At 34.5% G+C, this 23,688-nt stretch overlaps 1 protein-coding gene across 5 annotated transcripts in view; it reads right to left on the reverse strand.

Annotated features, from left to right (window-relative positions):
• Positions 1-4,334: 4,334 nt before the first annotated feature.
• Positions 4,335-23,688, reverse strand: part of GRIK2 (glutamate ionotropic receptor kainate type subunit 2) — a 347,561-nt gene continuing 328,207 nt past the window's right edge. For 3 of the 5 annotated variants that reach the window (XM_021533827.3, XM_077782281.1, XM_021533828.3), the window contains one exon: positions 4,335-9,275. In XM_021533827.3, the coding sequence (XP_021389502.1) occupies positions 9,111-9,275 (165 nt within the window). In that variant the 3' untranslated portion in view covers positions 4,335-9,110. Of the gene's footprint in view, positions 9,276-13,027; positions 15,811-20,725; positions 23,593-23,688 lie in introns of those variants that run through there. The other 2 variants (XM_031504400.2, XM_077782282.1) reach the window with 2 other exon arrangements.

Genomic DNA, 23,688 nt, shown 5'->3' on the forward strand with positions numbered 1-23,688 from the left:
ATCTGTCAGGTAAAAATCTGCACTGACTTTAAAGTATATGAAGAGAAGCAAGAGTCCAGAGCAACTAGTTAGTGGTTGGCTTTAAGTTAAAGATAAAAGCTAAAGTTAAAAAGCCTGAAAAACTTTACCAAATAGAGGTAAATATTTGACTGTACTGGAGACATGCTTCTTGGGCACTTTTTTTCTGAATCTGAAAAATTGATTCAGACAGTGGTAGTTATATCATCTTCTGGAAATTTGAGAGCAATACACAGTTTTCTGCATTTACCAAGTTGAGATGAGTCTGTGATTAAAATCCTGATATTTGAAAACTTACTAAGTTGTATTGTAGTATTCTGGTCTAGAAATAACTCCTGAGTTTCATAAACACTGAACGGAAATAGGTTTTGCTTTTTTTATGTTTGTTTACTTATTTCTTTTTTGTTTCTTTTTTTCCTCATTAGGAAACTTTGCTTCAAAACTTTCAGCGAGAAAGATGAAAACATGTCAATTAATAAGGAATGCTGAAAATATCTCTTCATTTTCAAGCAACTGAAATGTCTGATATGTTTCAAATCATAACAACAAACACTGCTTTCAGTCACCTTTCTACTCACTCTAACAGAGTGAATATTGTTCATCACATATGCAGGTATGATACTTTTTACAGCTAATCAGACAATTCACTAAAAATTGAAGTCTAGTTGGAGAGATATATAGTCATGATTCTTTTGGCAATGCACAGAAACATGCAGAAAAAATAATAATAATATTCAGAAAATAACAATAAATCTGTAAAAAACCTTATTTTTTATTAATTTCTAAACAGAGATTTTTTAAATATCATTGAACAAGAGCTCCAAGAGAATAAAGATGAAACTATACAGCAGATGAAGATTAAGGAATATTTATAGCTTGATGTATAGTACAAAATTTATCTTGCACATTGCAAATTTTGGGTAGATTATATCTTCAGACAACTGGAAGAACCTTCATGTTCCCAAAATCTTCAAATCCTCATGAGAGACTTGAAGAAGCATGGTACCTTCTGAAGAGACAGCAAACCAAGGCACAATCAGCCCAGGAGATTTCTAGAGGAGTTTGATAAAAATTTCCTGACCGGGGTGTTGGAGGGGCCAAGAGAGACTTTGTCTGCTTGATCTCATGTTTAGAGACATGGAAGAATAAGTGTGAGGGACACTATTGGCTGCAGGTGATCAATTTCATGATTCTGAGGAAAGAGGATCAAGACAAAAAGTTAGATCATAATCCTGAATTTTGTGAAAACGGAATTTGGTCCTTGGCGTTCCAAGATCTGCTTGTAAGAATCCCAAGAAAAGCAGTCTTGGAATGCAGTCATGGAATGTAGTCATGGAATGCAGTCACAATTTTACAAATGGCAAAACCCACCTGGACTGAGTCCAGCAAGCAATCCAATCCTTCCTTGTGAAAGGAAACAAGAAGGGTTTCTACAGCTACATCAGCAGAAAAAAGAAGACTAGGGAAATCAAGGGATGGTTGTAGGAGGCAGGGGTGGAGAACTGCTGACAAAGGACATGGAGAAAGCCAAGTACTCAATATCTTCTCCAATTTGGGTCTTTATGGGTAGCCCTCAGAAAAGTGAGGTTTCTGAGACCTGTGGGAAAGTCTAGAGAAAAGAAGACTTAAACTTAGTGGGAAAGTATCATTTTAAGGAATATTTAAACAAACTGGACATATATTAGTTGATGACACTTGATGAGATGCACTTGCAAAGTATGGGAGAGCTGAATGATGTCATTGTGAGGTCATTCTTGATAATCTTTGAAAGCTTATGTTGGCTGGTAGAGGTTTGGAATGCCTAAGGTTTGGAAGAAAGCAAATTTCACTCCTCTCTTCATAAAGGGCAATAAGGAGGATGTGGAAAACTACAGGTTTTTCAGCCTCATTTCCATCTCTGTGAAGATAATGGAGAAAATCCTTATGGAAGTTTTTTCCAAGTATTGAGGTCATAAAGTGCTTGATATTAGTCAGCATATATCTGGAAAGGGGAAATCATCTTTGGCCAGCATAATAGCCTTCTATGATGAGAAGACTAGCTTCATGACAGCAAGTCCAGCCACAGGCCAGTAACTAGAGATGTATCCAAAGGGTATTATATTGTTTAATAATTTCATTAATTATGTGTATGATAGAACAGTGTGCAAGTCTGAACACTGCATAAAGGAGGAGCTTCAATAAAGTATAAATTTGTGCTGGCATTCAGAAGGACTTCAACAGGCTGGATAAACGGGCCAACAGGGAGGGCATAAAGGTGAAGAAAGGGAAGTGACAAGTCCAGCACCTGGGAAGAATACATCCATATCCCAGTCCAGGCTGGGAGCAAACCAAGTAGAAAGCAGGTTTGCAGAGAAGGGCATGGGGCTTCTGGTGGACAGAAAACTGAACTTGAGCCAGCAGTGTGTCCTTTCAGCTAAGAAAAGCAACTCAGCCTTGATTGCATTAGGAAAAGCACTGCCAACAGGTCAGGGAGTGAAATCTTTCCCCTTCTGGTGAAACACTTTAAGAGTGCTGGATCAAGATCTGGTCTCCCCAGTATGAGAGAGACAAAGACTTAATAGAATATGGTCCCTAGTTAATGGCCACAAAGATGATTAAGGGATTGAGTATCTGTGATATGGGGAGAGGCTGAGACACCTGGGATGACTCAGATGGAGAAGAGAAAGCTTAGCAGAATTTGACGGGGGGGAAATAGAACAAGACTCTTAGTGGCAGCCAGTGAGGAGATAAAAGGTTGTGAATACAAGCTAAAATACAATACATTACCTTTAAATGTGAGAAAAAAAAAATATTCCTCACTGTGAGTATAATTGTACACTGGAAACAAGAGTCTCCATCCCTGGACAAACTTCTCTAGTTGACACTTCTTTGTACAGGGGCATTCTACTCAAGAGTCTCCAGAAAGCCCTTCCACCTGAAGAAGAAGGCCCAAGACTCAGCAATTCAAAACCTCAATGATTCTGTGATATGATTCTTCTATGATAAACCCACAGGCCAGTTGTACTTATTCCAAATTAACATTTTTAAGGTAGATGTTAATGCATAAAATTGCTTAGCAGGTGTACATATCAGAAATTTCTGTTGATCTACCTGAGCCCAAATGACCCAGCCAGTTAGTGTGGTTACAATAAAAAGAAAATTATAATGGTTACCAGTGTGTTAGGCTGCTTTTCATTACCTAGGCTTAACAGCCAGCATCAACTTATGGGTGAATGTCATAAGACAATCTTTGGCAAAAACCCATCATAAATAGAACTTGTACCTTCAAAATCAAATCATTACAGATTTGGTCTCTGTGGTCAGTGTTGCCCAAGGAACAGTAACTACAGATTCTTTACCAATTTTCAATGTTTTGATGCAATTTTTTCAGGTAAGTTTAATGTAATATATCCTATTTCCATCAAGTAAAACTCCTGTAGTCATGGCAAAGAGGAAACTCTAAGATTTTGTATTTTTTTAAATTTAGGAGTCAATTTCCTATGTATCTGGAAAAACAATACATTGTAGGTTCAGGAAAGAAAGGCAGTCTTTTGGCTCTGAGAATTCTTGAAAGACACATCCATGTATAATTGCAAGTATACACTTCAACATTCAGAAGAGCTAAATTCAATGGAGAATGTCACTCCTTGAAGAAGAAAAAGGTAAAAGAGAAAGCTGATATCTTTGTCCTCAAGACCATATGAGTTATTTCCTTTAATTTAGATACCTAGCATTTTTCTTGGGTTGCCAGTTTTTCATTCCAGCACTCATAGAAAGATAGTGTTCTTGAATAGAAGCAAGAGGGAGTATTTCTTTAATTTGGATTAGAACTATAATTTGTAGAAAAATTTTAGTTATATCCATAACATTATTAACAAAATAGGATAGCTGTATATATCAGCAATGAGATGCTTGTTGACCTAAGTGGGTTGATAAGACAAAGGAAGGAAAAGTTCCTGGTGTTCAGTTTCACTGATCTCTTAATCATAGCTTTTCCAACATTTGACCAATCAAAATTCTTGTTCTGAAGCTCATCCTCTATATCTAATTTTTTTTTAATCTCTAATATAGCTGATTAAATATTTAAAACAATTATAGAGGTATGTGAACATGACATTCTGCTCCTATATCCCAACCATGTAGGAAAAATTCCAGTAAGATGAGTCAGTATGATTGCTTCTTTGGGTTGTTTTTATGCTTTTTTTTTGTTGTTTGTTTTTTTTTTGTTTTGTTTTGTTTTGTTTTGCTTATTCTATTACTGCAGTGATTAGGATTTCAGGCAATGAGATAAAACAATACTAGACTGGCAGTCAATCAGATCACTATCACTTCAAACATCATTTAAGAAGATCTACATTTTTTATTATTTATATAGCTCCATAGTTCATGGTGCTACATAGGACAAATCAAAGACAGATCCCCTGCCCCCTAAGAGCTTACAGTCTAGGTAAGTACAAGAACAATAGGAGAAGATACACAGGCAGGAGACAGAGAGGGATAGTAAATTAAAATAAAGACAATTAGATTACAGTCACATGAAAAGCTAATGTTTTTATTTTGGTGGATACAAACTGGGGAGATGAGGTGTTTGAGTAACTTTACTTTTAATTAGAACTAGATTCAAACAAAGGCCAGAAGAAAAGAGCTTTGAAAATAAATTTCATAGTGTCAGAGGTGCTTGTTGGAAGGCAGAGGTAAGACTGGAAGAGAACTGGACATTAGTATGTTTGAGGTTGGAAACCAATGATATTTTAAGTAAGAGAAGCCAACCTCAGTGACCCATTGTTTTCCTAGTCATCCTTGAAATTCTGACAGAAACAGTACCACTTCTGTACACATAGTTCTACCTTAAATATTATATCCATATAGATTTGGGGCTGTATTGGATAAAATCTTGTTTCTTCTTAAGTAGGAGTTCTGACACTTCTTTCAAAGGAGTATTTCAGTTATCATATTTTGTTTTTGTTGATATATTTGAAGACTAAGTGAAGTTGTGTCTGAAGTACTTCACATTTTTATAATATCCTTAATATTAAAACAATAAAACATTATTTTATAGCATAATTTTTACCTCTTAGTATGATATTACCTCTGCTCATATTCCCTTTCTCCTGAAAATATTTTTATTTTGTAGAATATTAGGGCATTTCTCCTATTTGTGGCTTTGGATTTTGGCACAATATGTTTTTTTCGCCTGATAAACTATGTTTTTTCAATTCTGAAATATTAACAGGTTAATGTAGTAGGACTCAAGTGTGTTATTTTGGGGGTTGTGAACACTCTATGGATGAAATCAGGAAATATTAATGAACAGAGCCTCAAGTAATAATAAAATGAAGGAAAAGGTTATTTCAAACCTATACTGAATTCTTCAACTGAGAATTGAGACAGAAATTTCAGAAAGAAATATCACATATAAAATCTGCCAGATACTCCCTGTATATGTCTGTACTTCTGTTTACATAAAAGGAGAATACCATTAAAAAGGCCTGCTGATGTCTATAATTGGACAAATCCACATTTACTATAAAGCACCAGAGATCTCTTGATTTCATCCAACCATTTGGCTCATTATTTAACTACCAGTCCTCCACAAATGACATTCATCAACATAAAAAGGGGTTTATCCATTTTTTTCTAGTTATCTATTGCTATACAACCATGCTGAGGCAACCTGAAGATCTAAATAGTATCTTTTGTGTCAAAGAATCTATTTTCATTGAAACAGACACACAGGAAAAAGAGTCCTGTTCAATTTTTACCTCCAATTGTCATCCACCAGGCAATGTCATTTCACTGAGCTATAACTGCTTTAAAATTCTTCTCTGGAGTGACATTTAAAATCAGAGAAGCACCCATCATCCTGTCCTGAAATCAGCAGACTAATTAAGCTGTTATATGAAACTACATAAAGCAGTTATATATGGATTCTGAATCTTTGTGGCCAGATCCTGTCTTGATTTTTGCTGGGAAGTTCCATCAATTTTAATGACAGTACAGGAATTTATACAGCATGAGAACTTTTGAATTTTGGGATAAGCCTTTCAGAGGCTTTTCCAAACAAGGAATTTTTCTTCAGAATTGAGGAATTTTTTTGAAGCAGTAACAAGAAAATGAAGCTTGTAAAGAAACTGAAAGAAATTGAGCTTTTTCAAGTACAAAACTATCAGTAATATTTTCTACTCTTTTGGGGGTCAAGTCTTTATTAGTCAATTTTCTGTAAATGTCTTAATACAGAAAAAAATTACTAATGCACAAAAAAGTAAAAATATGAGTTAGTGTATGATTGTTGAGAAAAAACCCATTATACTACTGTGAATCTGTGGAGCCATGCATTTCTAGTCTTGACCTTTAAGACAAATCTCCAGTTACTTTGCATATTTCCCTCAAGAATGGAAGGCTGAAATTCTGACCAAAATCTTAATTAAGCCACACTACCTGTGATAGAAGTTTTGTTCCTTGGGGAACTTTAACCCAATAAAATATCTGGGACATATTCTACATTCACTTTGGCTCACAAAAACCTTAATGAGAATTAGTCTTGAGCATCAAGGTGAGAATGAAATTCTGCTTATTTCAACATCCTCAATGGAGAAAAGAAAGGTGTGTTTGAATATAACACAGCATTTTATTACATGATTTTACAAATTTTATTGTAAATCATCAATCAAATGCAATAGCCAATTTTTTCCATTCCAAGCCATCATAATTAGGAGTTTTCATTGTATTATGACAGTTACTCTTTTCCCCTTTGTGTTTTAAAGAATTAACTTAAATATAAATTATGTATGTTTATTCATTTCCAGAAAAATTGCTTAAAGTGTTTTTTTCTTCTTTATACTTCAGACAAAGATAACCTGTTCTCTGTTATCACATAAATGGGGATGAAACTCACAAATATAAGAGAATTTGCTTTCTCAGTCCCTGCTCACAATGGAAATGGCCAGCTCAATCTCTATGAAGATTTATGATAACTGGGTAGTAGACACATACCTCCCATTTGCCCCCAAATTTCATTATATAACTTCTACAGTTTGGATTATATATCTTATATTTCTATGCCATAAAGATGATGATAAGATTAAATCAAGACTGAGTAAACAACCAATCTCTTTACTTAGCAATGACTTATTATCTATGATTATTTCAATGTTTTTTGGGGGGGTATTTTAATGTTTTTGGGGGCTAAAGTCAAATTAATTTTTTTCCATGTAAAGACCATCTTAACAATCTTTTTTGGTTGACATAACATTCCTACATAGTCCATACTATACATTTCTTGTTAAGATACAAATAAATTTACAGTAGACAGAGGTGCAAGATTCAGCATCTATAGGGCAGTATTTCAAAACGTTATGTCCAGGAACTCACCACAGTCAGGACATATAAGTTAGCTTTGAAGCAGCTAAGAGCCAAATCCTGCAAATATTATCACAATGTGCTGTAATGGCTTCTGTCAGAAATCCCAGCAAACTCTCTTGTCACAAATTTAGTGGCAAGAATCATCAGGATAGGGCACTAAGCTGAAGCTAAGTACCAGTACTGACACAAAGTACTGCACATATGTTGCTCAAATCACGCAGCAAAACCAAACCAACTAAAACTGACAAAAATTTAATGCTTTCTTTTTATCTTTTTTTTTTTTTTTTTAATTTTGTGCATTGGATGCAAACAGCAAACTGAGTGCATATTAACTTCTATCACAATGTGGTCAAGAGGTCTGTGTCTTTTACCATTTACACACAATTGTTCATGACAGCATGTTATCAGCTTAGTGGAATCCAGGGGTGTAGCATGGTAAGCAGTGGTGGTAGTGCACCTATTTTTTTTATATTATATAACTTGAAAATATGTCTCTTCTAAGATTCCTTTTTCATGATAAAAATAGTTTTCACCAAACGTTGGTGGTGCGCACGCACTACCACTCATGCTTGGCATCACACCCCTGGCTGAAACACATGTTCTTATTTTGTTGATAAAAAGTATTACAAAAATTTCCATACAAAAACTATTTTCATAGAAATCTTGCATTTCCACAAATAAACCTGAACATTTTTTTTTTGAAAAAAAAACTGCTCAAGAATATTGTTCATTTAGTATTGTGACTGAATTGAAAAATGCAGTCCTCCTTTAAGCTCTTGACATTTACTTCTTTTAGGTGACCCATCCCTCTTCCAACATTAGCGAGAATCACACAGGCTTCACTGAGTTCAATTAGTAGCAGGAACAAGTGTTTCAAAACCCATTCAGGCTAAAATGAAAGTCCTCTACGTGTGAAATACACTGCTTCCCACCCCCCTCCCTCTCTTCACAATTATAGAAAAGAAAATCAATTGCTTATATCTAAAGTTTGTAAGATACATTCCTTGTACTAAGGAAACTTTTATTCATCTAAAAATTGGGTCAAAATTCTGGAAATATTTTTGTTGTTTTTTTTAGATCAAAATTCCAACCCAGTTAAATTCTTTTTTTTTTTCATAATTATTATTTATTTACTTAGTTCAGTGTCACAAACAGTCAAAAAAAAAAAAAAAGTAGGTGAGCATCCTCATATGTATTCTTCTATTCATGGGATTTATGTTTCTTCACTTTTAACATTTCTTCCATCCAGAAAGATCATATCGCCTTGTCCAGATGGTGGTTTCAGTCTACCAGCAGTTACCAACTTTTCTGTGCTGGGAAGTTCAGAAGAACATATGGTTTCTTGTTCCACTACAGTTCTGAGACTAGACTCCTTCTGTGGTTTGTATCATCTTGGGCATTTATTCTCCCTTTTCTGGCAACCCTTGAACTTCAATAGGAACCTGTAACTTCTCACTGAGACTGCATTTGAAACCAGCCACAAAACTCACATGGAACATTCATTCATTCAGAATGGTGGAAACCCATGACAAACAGTGTAACCCTGCATAACTTGGTTGATCCATGATGCTTGTGATTCGAGTCTGGCCATTGCAACTGCTGAGATCACAGAGTCTCTAGTTCATAGACACAGCGGCATGAGGTAACTCATTTTATTTTGCACTTGTTGCATATTTCCACAGGAAACATTCTCGCAAGGTTGTTTGGAAAAAAGACGACAGTTTGTGCTTGGGGTATTTGGCTTCCCAGCTCTATGCCATGGTTTCTTTGCCTGGCAACCTTCTGTCGTTAAATGTGTGCATGTTGATAACTTCTTCTGTTTTCACAATAACGGGGGCCTGTGGCTTGTGTTTTAATCGACGCTGACACTTCAGAGACATCCTTAGCTCCTCTACCATGGCACTACAGAAGGACCTCTACAGAAGGAAATAGAGGAACAAGAAAAAGAAATAGCTGTAAGAAATTACTAATTGCAGTGTCTAGAAGAAGATTCACTGTACTGGCACACACTTGTCATTCTTTGCTTTGTTCCAAACTAAAAAAAAAAATTGCTGGCCTTATTATATGCATCATTATATATGCATATTATTATTTAATAATAATTAAAATTACTTATCAAACCGTGATGACTCTGTAAAAATCACCTTGCCTGTACAATTGTTTTTCTGACAGGTACTAAGTCTGGATCCATATGATACATAAAATTACTTCAAGCAGATGTTCTGTCAACATGTACAGTACATTTACAGTACAGTATCTGTATGTTACATATCTGTTAGGCATTCAGTAGAATCTCCTTAGCCATATTTCAAAATAATAGTTGCATTTCTATGGGACTAAAGTGTGAGTTCTTCCACAAAACATGAAAATTTAGTATAGGAAGTTTTCCTATATTTATCTTTAAATGCAGTTAAAATCCAGATCTATTACTGAAAACTGATATTTACTCCATAATTTATAATATCTTCTGTATATAAACACTTTTACCACTATTGATTATCATTTATGGAGTGTGTGTTTGCAAAAAAACCCCAAACAAACCAGTAATACAGTTTTGTTGATCTTCATGAAAAGTGTATTAAAAAAAGTTTATTACCATGTTTACATCAAATCCTCAAAGCCCTTTTTCCAGTTTGCAGTGAAATCAATTTGAAAAGTAAAATAAAAATCTCCCTATTCCCTCAGTCTGACTGAATTCTCTACTGCTAATGGTGTGCTAAGTAATTAACCTTCTCTCAGTGTGAGTATTGGAGTATGGAATGACATATGGTAGTAAGGAAAAAATATCTCACTTTTGGGCTCTGCATCATAGTTTAACTTAAAACATTCTCCAGCTAATGGAGAAATATACTAACTAAATAACCTATCCCAGAAGATGAGATGTTAAGCCAAGCCTTTTACAATTGCTATCAGCCAGAGCAAATTTGAGGTGTAGTCTAACCATTTGCATTTTTCTGTCTTACTAATTCATCTCCAGGCCAGGGACATGATCAGGAAAAAAAAAAAGGCAAATGAACAAATGAAAAGCAAACCAACAACCTATCAAACAAGAACCAAAAAAGTCAAAGCATGTAGAATTACTCTATGTCATGACCTGGTTTTGATTTTATTTGATTACTGGTAGTCAATATATAATTGTCTCATTTGTCTTTCAAATAAAAACCCTGCTTTATTTTTGAACTCTTATATCTTAAATATTCATACAAACCTGAGGCTTGGCAATTAGATCCAGAAAATATTTAAGCATCTCACCCTACCTTGTTCACTGAGAACCTAGATTGAAGCTGTATTAATAAAAGTCTGCATTCAGCTTCCAACCTCCAGGGCTGCAAGCAGTAAGGCACTCAGCTTTCCCATTAAATTTTACAGCTTTGTCATTTGGCAATAGTAGAAATTCTGTGAAACACACTGGTGCTTGGCTTAGTCATGGATCCTATTAGAATTCACATTCCACTTGTCCATACATGGTTATCAATCCAATAGGTATGCTCTGAAAGGATCTAACAAAGTTCCTTAAAAAGTGTGACAACTGCTGAAAAAGAATATGTGGCAGTTATCCTTTTCTTCGGTGCAACCAGACATCAGCTGGGGAATTAGGGCTGAACATGAGTCACATTTATGAGTGTTAATATAATAGAATCTCCTGCCAGAGAGATTTAAGTTTGTGTCTCAGTAAACAGCTATAACCTGCAGGCATTAGACCATTCCAATGTAAAGTCACTTGCAGTTGCTGCCTACTGATCCAGTCCTGTTCCACTTGGCATGGTAGCAGCTAACAGAGGCATAGAGAGAGAAAGGGAGGCAGGGAAAACATGAGCTGTTCTGTATATTAGGGATGAGAGCGCACAGCAGCAGAGGAAGGGCTCCAGTAGCCGTTCCTGTTTCACTGAGAACTTCAATAGTTTTACATAAAATTTTGTTTTCTTCAGAAGAGTGGAAATATGAATTGTCTTAATTAGGAATTAGAAGTGAACGTGAACTCAAGAAAGCCTTAACAAATGCCCTCTTTCCCTAATCCCTTGCATGAATAAGGAAGTGGTCAGGTTGGAAGTAAAGGAAATTATAATCTTGCTCTGGGTGTGATACACTTTTAAGCATTTCTTTCTCCTGCTGAGTTTGAAATAAAGGAATAATGCCTACTCAACTTACAGCGAAATGATTTTACCACCTACAACTAAGAAAAGTTTAAGTTGTGAATCCAAAGGAGAAGGTATATTTCTTTGGTTCAGAGTCAAGTACATATCCTTCAGAGGCAAAAATTTGGCATTTCTGGCTGAAGTGAGCTCTGCAATGTGCACTGTGTTGACATCCAAGACAGCTTACTTTGTGTGAATGAGGTGGCTAAAATTCCTGATTGAATGCTTTGAATGTAATATGTCAGATCTTAAAACATAAGATATCTTTCCTGACCATTGTGTAGAAAGTAGAAAACTGTACCTCTTTATCCTGCCATACCTTGAAAGAAAATATTAAATTCTCATAGAATTTCCCTTTTTCCTAATAAAATGAGGTTGCTTAACATCTGCCATTTTAATTTTTAAATTGAAATTAACCCTGAAATATTTTAAAAGGGAAAGATTTACTTTAGCATTCCCTAACGGCTTACAGGCTAAATTGCTAAGGCTTGAAGATCTTGGCATTTCCACTATGTGAGATAGCATATAACATTTAGTTATAGCATATAACATTTAGTTATAGCATATAACTTAGGAATTTCATAGGGAATACATTAAGAAGTGAATGGTGCAACTCAGCACTACACCACTTGTAGCCAGGATATGGCTCTCACCTCTGGAATTAAAGACCTAGCTAAAACATTCTGAAGAAAAAAATACTTCTAAATTTTAAAATAATGCATTAGCTCTTAAAACTTTCAAGATTGTGTTCCTTGACATTTTTTTTTTTGCCAAGATGTCTAAGAGTGCCAAATTAGAATAAATCCTTTTCAAGATGAATCAATCCACCAAAACCTTTGTAAAAATCTGCAAAGGGTATAAATTTTAGGTAATATCAGTAGGAAATGGATTACAACCAGCATCCAAGAGGTGAGAAGATAGATGTCAACATTCTGAAATACCCTGAAAATGATATCTCAAGAAACTTGACAACACATTTCATCTAAGAATTTTACCTGGATATGAAAACTCAGTAAAAGGGAAATGAGTGACAGTCTTAATAAAGCAAATACCACAACTTTGAGAGAGTTATTCTGTATGAAATATTCTTCTATTCTATGTTTTCATTTTTTAAAAATAATTTTTAATGGGCTCTTGTATGCGCATATGGTGATAAAAATATTATTTCTGATTAAGAGTATTGTTACATATCTTCTGTTTGTTTGCTTGTTTATTTCAAATTTCACTCACTGAAATAGTCATGTATTTTAAAAATATTGTTTCACAGCAATGTAAGAGTTTATGATCCAGATATTTTTTTCTTCTTTGGAGTCTATCTGAGAAATACAAGGAAGAGTTTTCACACATATTAAAGAAGTCATATTCAATAAATTTTAAAAAGTATTTATGTTTTACTTTTTCTAATTGAAACTAGTAATATTTTTGTCTAATTTCAATTCAAATCTCTGTAGTCTCCATTTTTATACCTTAAAACTTTGTGTTCTTTCAGTGTTAGGATACAATTTTTGGAATAAGACATGAAAAAGAGAAGCACCTCTAGAATATTTTTTAATGAGAGTTAGAAGATGTTTTCAAATATGATTTTAAAAAAGATAATCCAGTGTCTTGATCCTGAATCCAATTGCTAAGGGAAAACAGCATGATGTTTACAGAATTGAAAGGGTACATTTCAAAAGTTTTGTCCATCATGATATTGAGCACTTTAGTATATATCACAAGACTCTCCACTTAATTCAAAGAAAATAACCTCTTGCTCCCAACTTACCTTCCTCAATGCTGGTATGTTACAAGAACATCAGTTATTATTGATTTTTCACAAACCCTTAAAAAATCTTAAGTTGTCTTCTTAAATGCTAACAGAAAGTAAATGCTGCCTCCAAGCCATCTTAGATATAAACAAATGCTAGAAGAATTTAAGGACAGGGTTCAGCTCTCTAAACCATAGTGCACATAAGTGCATCTGTTTTGTTGCAGCATATCATGATAAAACATTATCAAAAAGTGTACAAAAGATAATTTTAATACGAACTGTAGTCCTTAGCCTTCAAACACAATTCCGAAAAAAAGTTCATCTCCTTCAGATGAATAAAGAAATCATCTTTAGAAGATGAAGATGAATGTCAGACACCTCTGTCATTCTTTGCCACAGCTGACATCTCACAAATCATGGAGAATCAAGATGAGAATTTTGCAAAATGTTACCACTGGTTACAAACTTATTAGACAGCTTGCACACAGCTTTACTGCATTAGAAAAAAAAAATTGTACTTTTGCACATGTGTATTAATATGAAAGGTAGATAGTACTTTCACTGCTTTCATTATTTTGCTTTATGGGAATTTAGAAAGGTAATTAGAAATCATAATAGCATTTATTAGACACATAATTATGAGACTATCACCATAGATTTTTCTTTCAACAGCCTAAAAAGAGCAAGGGGAAGAGACAACAGCATGCCTGCACCACTCTAAACATTCTGATTTAAGTGATTTAATAGTCTGTGTGTTTTAAATTTAAAAAAAAATCTCCAATTACTGGTTTATATTTTTCTCTTCTTTGATCCAGATAATATAAAAATGACTGACAATATTCAATAGAAGGATTTAAGATTTACTGAGAAGTTCATTATTTACAGTCTTGTCTGTCAGACATTATTTGAAGATTTGTTTAATTATCTTAAAGCAGTAACAGCAGTAATCCTGTGTTTTCTTGTTGTGTTGTTGGTCATTGTTCTAGCATCTAGGAGGACATATCAATCAAACTGCTTTTTGTCTTGAAGCTGAGAATGAATGCACAGTCCTACCCTGACTCTCCCTCCTAATCACTTTCTGATTCCTATGCCACTCCTTCAGGGATTTTAAATATGTGTGTGGAAAACCTGTCAATCTTAAACTCTCTAGACAGAAAAACAAATTCTGTCAAAACGTTGGCTTAGGATCACAAAGAGATGAACAATTAAAGAGAAAATACCCTCAGAAAAAAACATATATCACAGTAATTGTAGTACAAGCATTTCGAAGTTAAATGTAAAGAAATGATCAGAGTTTTAGGTTGTTTAATTATATATCTATTCTTAAACATGATGATAGATCAAAAGTTGCACATGTGCTTACTATACCTATCTCTATATGCATAATATAGTTACATTAAAATATTTTGCCACTGACTTTTCTGATGCAGTAGTTTAAATCCATAGCAAGTATAATGCACAAGTAAACTCCAGACTAAATTCACACCAATTACCTGAACATATCACCAGTATATTCTCAATTTTGCTTAAGCAATTATTTGGCATTTTGGTAGAAATAGAACAAGCAACAATTTTAAGAAGTTATTTTCAGACCAAAATATATTATAGACCAAAATATATGTCACTTGTATCAAACAGAAATTTCACTGCCCATTCAAGTGAAGACAATAATATCAAGCAAAGTGAAAATTTTAATCCCACAGATAAAGCTTTGTGTTCACCATAGTATCTACAAAATCACCACCAGTAGAGTAGTTCCAGACAGCTTGATGAAGTACGAGGTGCTTTACCCTGTAACTGAATGCTGGTTGTTTCAAGGACTTTGTAGCTATTTGACAGAGAGGATCAACAAAAGTCTGATGGGACTGACCCTTCCTATAACAGAACAACACTGAAACTATTTTCTTCAGGCTGAGTTTCTTTCTCGCTGGGTTTTAGAGTTATGAGATGAACTTAAATGACATACAGGACCTCACTGCTGGCCACTTCTTGTATTTATTGTAAGTGTCTCCCAGTGGGAAAATAAAATTCCAGCTTGCCTTAAATAAATTATCAGCTGGTGTCCAAAAAAACCCATATAAAACAAACAAGCAAAAAGCAAAATCACCAAAGAACAATTCCGCCACTCTCAAATTCTAAAATTTATTTCCTAACAGAACAAAATGCACTTGGTGGATAACAGAGACTTCCAGGAAAGTAACACCTGAGGTCATTTAAAGTCTTCTGAAACTCTTTTCTTTGTTTCTAGCCTGACAGCTACCCTTCTTCCTGTGGTTGATGGGTAACTAATAGAATTAGTGCAGAACGCTTTTTTCAAACTGGTTTTGTTTAGCTCTGCCAGCAGCCTTTCTGGCCATCACACTGACCATGATGTTTTTCTGACTCACCTGTGGACCTAGGCTGGGGCAGAAGGGATTGCACTTGTGTGGTTCCACTCTTTCCTCTCAGAGAAATCCCAGAGGATGTCATAGGGCAATTGCTCATCAGCCCCGAGGGCTCTTTCTCATGCAGGATTCCACAAGGTTTCATCCTGTCATCCCTCCTTTCAACATGTATATGAGGCCACTGAGGAGATAATGAAATAATTTGGGCTGTGGTGTCATTGACACGCAGATGATACACAGTCCTACTCTATTGTCAGACCAGGACCGTGCAGTCATCTTGGGCTTCCAGTGCCTGGCTGAAATAGGGGGGTGATGGCAATTTAACCCAGGGAGACAGGTGCTCTGTTGGATAGGCAAAGGCAAGCACTCAGAAGATATCTTCTATCCTCATTTTTCAGTTCAACCTATTCTGGAAAAGGTTGACAGTCTCACATTTCTCTAGGTTTGGGTCTGTGTTTTCAAACTCAGAGTGGTAAGCAGTGCTATTTGTCATTAGCATTTCAGTCAGAGGCAATAATTTCCACTGGTGTAAACCTTGCCACCCCAGTCCAGATCTTCTTCCAGAGCATGGTACTGCTGTCTCATGTCCCTGGACAATGGCTACACAAGACTGGCAGGTGTTTAACGAGGACTGAGGTGAATTAATAGTAATTCAGCCATGTAGCTGTCTAACTGGTTTAGAACAATAACCATTGCAATATTAATGGGTGTGTATTTTGCAATCACATATGTGCAGGTATTTCTCCACCTTTCAGCAGAGGCGATCTTGGGTGCATTAAGTCAGTCCCCAGAGATCTGGCATTCTCAGCCACAGGATGTGAAGGGTCAGTCACCTATTGAATCATCTTTGATCCTATATCTCAATTAATTCTTCTTGTCAAAGGAATGTCAAGCACGGTGAAAGGAAGTGATTGATGAGGACACGTAATTAATGCTGTGTAGTAAGAATCTATCTGGATAAAAATGCTTTGTATAACATGATTTGAAAATAAATAGTTAATTTTACAGAGATGTTTAAGAAAATAAATACAACCTTTCTTACTTGAATTCTAAACAGCTTTTATCTCAAAATTTGCTCAGATTAAGCCCTCTATACTTTATTCACTCTAAAAATTATATTAGTTTTATAGTTCAGTGTGATACTATGAACTCAATGAAAAATTTGGCATGGCCTCAAATCATATTGAATAGAGAGTGACTATTAGTATTAATTTAATGCCAAGGTTTTCTACTGTTTTGGAAACACTGTTATAGTCATGTTGCAGTACATAATATCAAAAGGTTTTGCACACATTTCTCTGCAGTTATATGGTTTTATTTCACAATCAAGAATATTTTCTGTCTAAAAGGTAGTAGGTAGTGCTTGTTGTTATTTTGTTGACCTATACAAAATCAAAGTAAATAAATCAGCTGAACTAAACTGTATTTGCTACTACATTTAATTATAGCATAGAGATCAATTAAAAATCAAAAGTTTTATGTTTTATATTAAAATATTATATGCTGAAGTATTTAATTAGAGGAAGACAATGAAAAATTATTAGAAATACATGAATGTTTTCTGATCTGACATTTTTTCTCTTGTAATGAAAAATATATTTTTATCAGAGGAGAAAATAATAATGTAATGTGTTCCTTCTTTCTACTGATGAGTGCAAGTGAACCATATTTGCTATAAAGGAAACAACATTTAGGGGTTTCCAATTTATTTAATCCAGCTTCAAATTCTGGTCAAATTTAAAATATTTCATGACTCAGACCTATAATTTAATCTCTGATCTTTGACTGGATGAGTATGGAGCTATAGTGAACTTTTTGTATGACCATTACTTATGTAATGGTCAACTTTACATATACTCCTATACTTTCAATTGTTTTTTGAAAGACACAAATTAACACATTAAAATACCTCAGAAAAAAAGGTCCATTACCAAACGATACTGGTTGAGATGCAGTCAAAAATCAAAATAGAGTTATTTGGTTTAGTATTTTATTGTTTAAAAATTACTTTAAAATGCCACAGTTGGTAACTTGCTTTTTTCCTTTTTTTTTCTTCTGTTAAGGTGTTTGGGGGTATGAACTGGATTTTGGTTTTGGGGGAGGTTGTTTTGATTTGTTGGGTTTTGTAACAATTCCTCCCCTTAGAAAATACTCTCTAATATATACTTACATGGTTTCCAAGAGGGCATTTAATTAAAATGAATACCTGGAATTCATGTAATCTCTACACTTACAGACATACCAATTAACCATACAAGTTTGCACATACTCATACAGTGCTCAGAGGACAACAGGATGATAGAAGTCCCTAATTTTCCAACAGTATATCTGTAAAATGCAGTGTGCTAATGTTGGAAAAACAATTTCTTCCATGACCTGTCCGTACTGCTGCTTTTTGCAGCCAAAAGTACAATTTCTGAGGATACTCCATTAAAAAAAATGACATAAAAATACAGACTACATCACCAACTGTAGTTCATATAAAAGCTACTTGGGATATAAATATGAAAGCTTTTACTTCAATTTACCAAGAATGTCCACATTCTTTTGTTTCTTATAGCCTGAGGAACAGGCTTTTCAACTTTAAAATCTTTTGAACTTGTCTCCCCCTGGAAAAAAATCACTAGGCTGAGTTTTACTTTGGTATTGTTCCAAAACTGTTATAAATTACTGTCCCAAATTCAAAGGTTTTTGATATTAAACTATTAGGAATATTTTTGAACTCCAGAAAAACTGACAAAACTGCATTTTTTGAGAAAGTAAAGTACTTTAGTGAGAACTAATTTAGTAAAATTTAGAAAAATAACTCAAATCACCACACCATAAAATATTATGGTAAAATAAGAATGATCCTAAAACCTTTTCAGTTTTTTTACATAAAACTACTGAAATTTGATTTTGCACTTAAAATACTTAAAATACTGACTTTCTACACATCCTGCTGACAAAGAAGCATCAAAATATGTCAGTAATTATGAAATTCTTCCTGTAAGTCCTTTTCACATAGGAAAATCTATATATTTGCACTTGGCTGACGTGAATTCTAAAAAGAAGCACTGTAGGACATAATGAATGAAACTTATTCTAGTACAAATAGGTCATAAAGGAACCTTGGAAAATAAACTCTTGTTAACATTTACACTGACTCCATGTAAACAAACTGAGAACAGTTAAATCATACTTGAGAGAAGCAAACTCAGGATGATGTGTAGCTGCATATGGCAACAGTGCAGCAGCTCTTTCAGCCTATCTGCTCTTGGCCCCTCCTTGCCTCCTGAGAAGGGTGTGGGACCACTACATCAATAAAACCAGGTTTGCAGATAATTTCTCCAGCCAATGTCACCCTCTCCACAGAAACCCTGACCAGGATAGGCGCAAGGACAACAATTTACAATGGTGACAACAAGCAATGGTCTGTATATCTGTGGCACTGCCTTCAATAGTATGAATTTCATCCTAATTTTTCAGCAGTGCACATGTAGTTTCTATCACACAGCTGACTCTTACAGTAGTATCTAATCACTGGGTAAGGGTGGTATGAAAATTGAAAGAATCTCAGCGAAAACTTTAAAAAAAACACTGAACACACAAAATCAAAGGAAAGGTCAATAAATTCTCAAATTGAGAATCATCCATTGATTATTATGCTAAATATTAATGGTCTTCAAGGTCAGTGCTTTCCCTGAGATTTACGATAATAATATGAGCTATACAAAACTAAATGTGTGAAATGGACATAAACCCATAATGCATTGATGCACATCAATTAAAAAAAAAAAAAAAAAAAGAGGAAAGACATAGTAATTGTTTTAAATGGCTTCTGTTTCTAACCTTGCTTACTCACTGCCCTCTGAGTGCCTGTTAAAATAAGGGAGCAGGTCATTCAGCAGCAAAAGCAATTATAAAATGCAAATGACTGAGCATTTATTGTCAAGATTGGCTAGATAAAAAAGGTCTGATAATAACATGTTTCCAAGTAGATTACATAATTAGATGTTTGTATTATAAACAATGGGAAATAATACAAGCCTTTAGCATTTTCAAAAAGGCTGCAATTAAACAATAGGTAAGCACTGCAACATAAATTTTATTAAAAAGTGACAGTTAAATTTCCCTCTCAGAAATTAGAAGGCACCCTCTTGTGGTTGCTCTGCAGGAAAGCAGTCAGGACAACCTCTGACCTACAGTCTCTTCCACCCCTTTCCCTCTGCACCAACAGTGCAGGAGTATCAACTGTCTGTCATAGACAAGGATATATGCTCTGCCATTCCCAGCACTTTCTCTGAAGGAAACAGTGAGACTATGTAGTAGGCAACACTAAAAGTGTTATCCAGTCCAAAACACACTCCAGGTTATCACATTATTAAAACATATGTGTGAGGTAGAAAATTCAGAATTACTTAGTAATCATAGCAAAACCACATTTAATTTCTAATAAGAAGAAATTGTACCAAAACCTAAAGACTCTGAAGTTCATTAAAACTGCATGAAATTTTGAGCCAGTTAGGATCAGAAAGTCTTGTTCCTGCTATCCTCACATTATAAAAGCATGTTTTGAGCATTTTGCCGAAAGTGTTTTAAATTATTGTATTCAATTCATTTCAGGCAAGAGTCATCCAGATAAATTAGTGCCATCTCCAAATCATAGCTAGTCTCATACACAGGTCTCAGCTCAGCATTCAGAATTTCTTGTTCTGTGGAATCTGCAGTTGTAAGTGAAACAGTTCTGTATGTAACACATGTATATTCCTAGCTAATGATCTCTGCTTTGAGCCCAGGTCTGTCAAGAGCTCGGTCACTGTGTCTTGTGAGATAAATTATACACACTGATCTTTCTCAACTCAATTGTGCAGCTGAGCAGTGAATTATTTAACATGGAAAGTTCAATAGCTTTTGTCTTCCCTGTAAATGTATGTGAAATATAAACAAGTATTAATGTAGTTATTGTTTTGATTGCTTTTATAATAAATTTTAAGTAAATAACTATTTCAGAGAGGTTAATTTAATTGATGTATCTGTTATGATTTGATTGTATAACTCCAGATATACTATTTTGGTGTTACTGTTTCAGTACTTGTTGAGACTTAATCTATTACTTTTTACTATAGGAAGTGTATGACCTCATCTCTTAACAAATAGTTAAGGTATGTGTTTCAATTCATATTATTTGAAGTACTTAACAGTTCAAAATTAATAAAATTTAGATCTGCTATTTTTACACAAACATACCTAATTCCATCCTGTTGAAGGCTCAATGAGTTTTGAATGGCTAGAAATGATAGCAGAATTTAATCCATATATAGCTGTTTTCACATTCAAAATCATTGGATTTTCTGGAAAATAGCCATTTAGGATACTTCTTTTTCAAGCAAGCTAGCTTTAGTAAGTGCCAGTGACTGGCAGTCTAACTGTGATAACATCCAGACTTATCTTTGCTTTTGATAGGTGTCAATAGGAGAGGAATTTCCTTCTGTCTGGAAAGTGCTGTGGTGGCATAAAATCATCTGTTTCAGAGAAAGTCTCAGTAGTGTTATACATTTCCTTCTGACTTTTAAAAACATCAGGGCATGGATGTTTTGAGCCATCTTTTCTTACAAGAGGCGATATTTTTTTATTTTAGCAAAGAACACCATTTTATCTGCTGTTTTTCTGTGGTTGATTCCTTTCAAGATTTCACTCCTCCAAATAGGTTCACACCAGATAATATATCTGTTTATGTGTAAGCTCCAAGAGCAGGGCGACATAAAAAATTCTAAAACCCCATATCGATATACAATTTCAATCTGCATTGCCTCCCTGCTGGAAGTACAAATGAATATTTTGTACACATTAAAAAGCAAACCCTCATGCCCACTTATATCTCAGAATGCTCCATATACTCAGCAGCTGAAGTTATCTGATTCATTTTGTTTCCTTGTCTCTTAATATGACCTTTGATCTTCCCTTTTTCCAAATACTGACAAACATTTTTCCAGAATGATACTCTGATTCTTAAGGGATGACACCACAAATCTTAACAAAACTAGGTGCCTCCTCTGTCCCCACAGGACATCCAGAGAAGCACTATTTGCATTGTTTACTCATCTCAGGAGGGACTTGTAGAGACTGGAGACAAATGACAGGATTTCTCATCTCACCCTAGGCTGCCGTTGCTCCCTCTCCCAGGCAAAGGGGATCTGTTACACCTGAGAAGTTGAAAGAAGATGTTTCCTGAAAATCTTTGGGTGCTGCAAGAAGAGTGGGTGAGGGGATGCTGGGATAGGCCATGTGTCAGGATGCAAGCATCATCTTCCTCTTAAGTTCATTCCATAAATAAAACTGCAGTGCAATTTCAATGGTCTGCTGATATCAGGCTATGTGGGAGTAGCAGGGAGGAGATGGAAGGTAAGTGATTGGAGGTAAGGAGGAGAGAAAGGAGAGAAGCCTGACTCAACTCAACTCAACTCAGCTGCTTCATATTTATTCCTAACTTTTAAAAGTATCTAAATACTCGACAATGAAACATTTCTGGTACAAACGCTTTTGAAAGGTCACATTCCTCCAGTCGTTGCTATCTCTATCCAACACTAATAAACAATCAAATGGAAAGAAACAAACACAAAAGAAAAGTTTAAAAAAAAACCAAAAACATAAACAAACTCCTTCCCATCACTCCCCCACAAACTAAAACACTTAGGGAAACAAATCCTTAACGAAAAGTTTCTGTTTGCTTCACCTCACAACTTTCAACATGCTGCTATTGTCACATATGTATTTACACCCTGTAAAATATTGAACTCATGTAACAAAATTATTATCAAAGCAGTCCTATTTTTCTAATTGAGTGAGTGCTAGAAGTCCAGAAAAGCTAAACCAATTTTTACTGATGCTCATGTGAGTTCCATATCCATTTTAGAAATGGATAAAAACTATTGATATTTACATGGTTCTTAAGTAATCAGTATATTTTTCCTTACAAGTTCATTTCATAAACATAACATTCCAATAGTATGTTAAAACAGAACGAATTAGCCTGCAGTATTGTAAAGAAGAGGACCTAAAGAGTCCTTCAACAATTAAATGAATGTACCCATGTTCAAACAGTGTTTAGGACCTTGAAACCTCACACTGCCTTAGTGTGTGTTAGCAAAAAATTCTTAACAACATAACAGGAAACTTGAGTACCAAAAAGTTGCTTCAAAAGAAGTGAAAACAAATAGTAGATTTTCTGAGCAATGATTCAAGTTACAAAAGCTCACTAGCATCATCTGGAAAAATACCAATATAAATATATCTTTTGGATTTACTACTGATTGTATTAAATTACATTTCTAAACATAAATTTAAAAATTGTCATAGGTCACAATCTCCTCAATAGTAAAAACCAAAAAGACCTAGCAAAATCCAACAGTTTCTCTCAATGTATAAAATTCAGATTTTGCCATAGCAGTAAAATAAAGTATTTTATTTTAGGTTTAGACATGGGCACATACATATAGAAATATTTTTTTAATTATTATGCAAAAAAATTATAATTTCAGCTACAAAATTTTCAATATATTATTAGTCTTAGCACAATTACAGTGTTCTGGTTGTAAAAATGGCAAGTACACAACAAGTTAACAGTAGGATTTTCAATATTGGGTCAGTTTGAAATTACAGGACATCATATCAGTAGTAAACCCACCAAAAAAAAAAAAAATCATGTTGATGTAATCTTTTCCAGATGTTACCAGGACAACTTTTCAAGTATAAACTCTTATAAAGAACATTTCTATAGTGACATCTTTAGACTTTGACTTTGAGCTACAGAGAGTTTGTCTTTTGAAAATCAGAATTATCTGTAGGAGATTAATTTGTTGCCCATTAGTTTCAGATTTCTTCTTCATCCATAAAATTAACTGCAGTGAACTTCCAGGAGTAAAAAGCTGTCTTTTTTCAGGCTTGAATAAGAGGAGAAATAGTCACTTGTCCTGAAATCTGGCTACAATTAAACACATTGAAGAAAAATTAAAAGATGTAAATGTAAAACTTTGGATATTTTGCTGTCATCCTTTGTTATACAAATACTTTACTATAA

The sequence above is a fragment of the Lonchura striata genome, chromosome 3 (genome assembly GCF_046129695.1).
Source record: "Lonchura striata isolate bLonStr1 chromosome 3, bLonStr1.mat, whole genome shotgun sequence".
Classification (NCBI taxonomy): domain Eukaryota; kingdom Metazoa; phylum Chordata; class Aves; order Passeriformes; family Estrildidae; genus Lonchura; species Lonchura striata.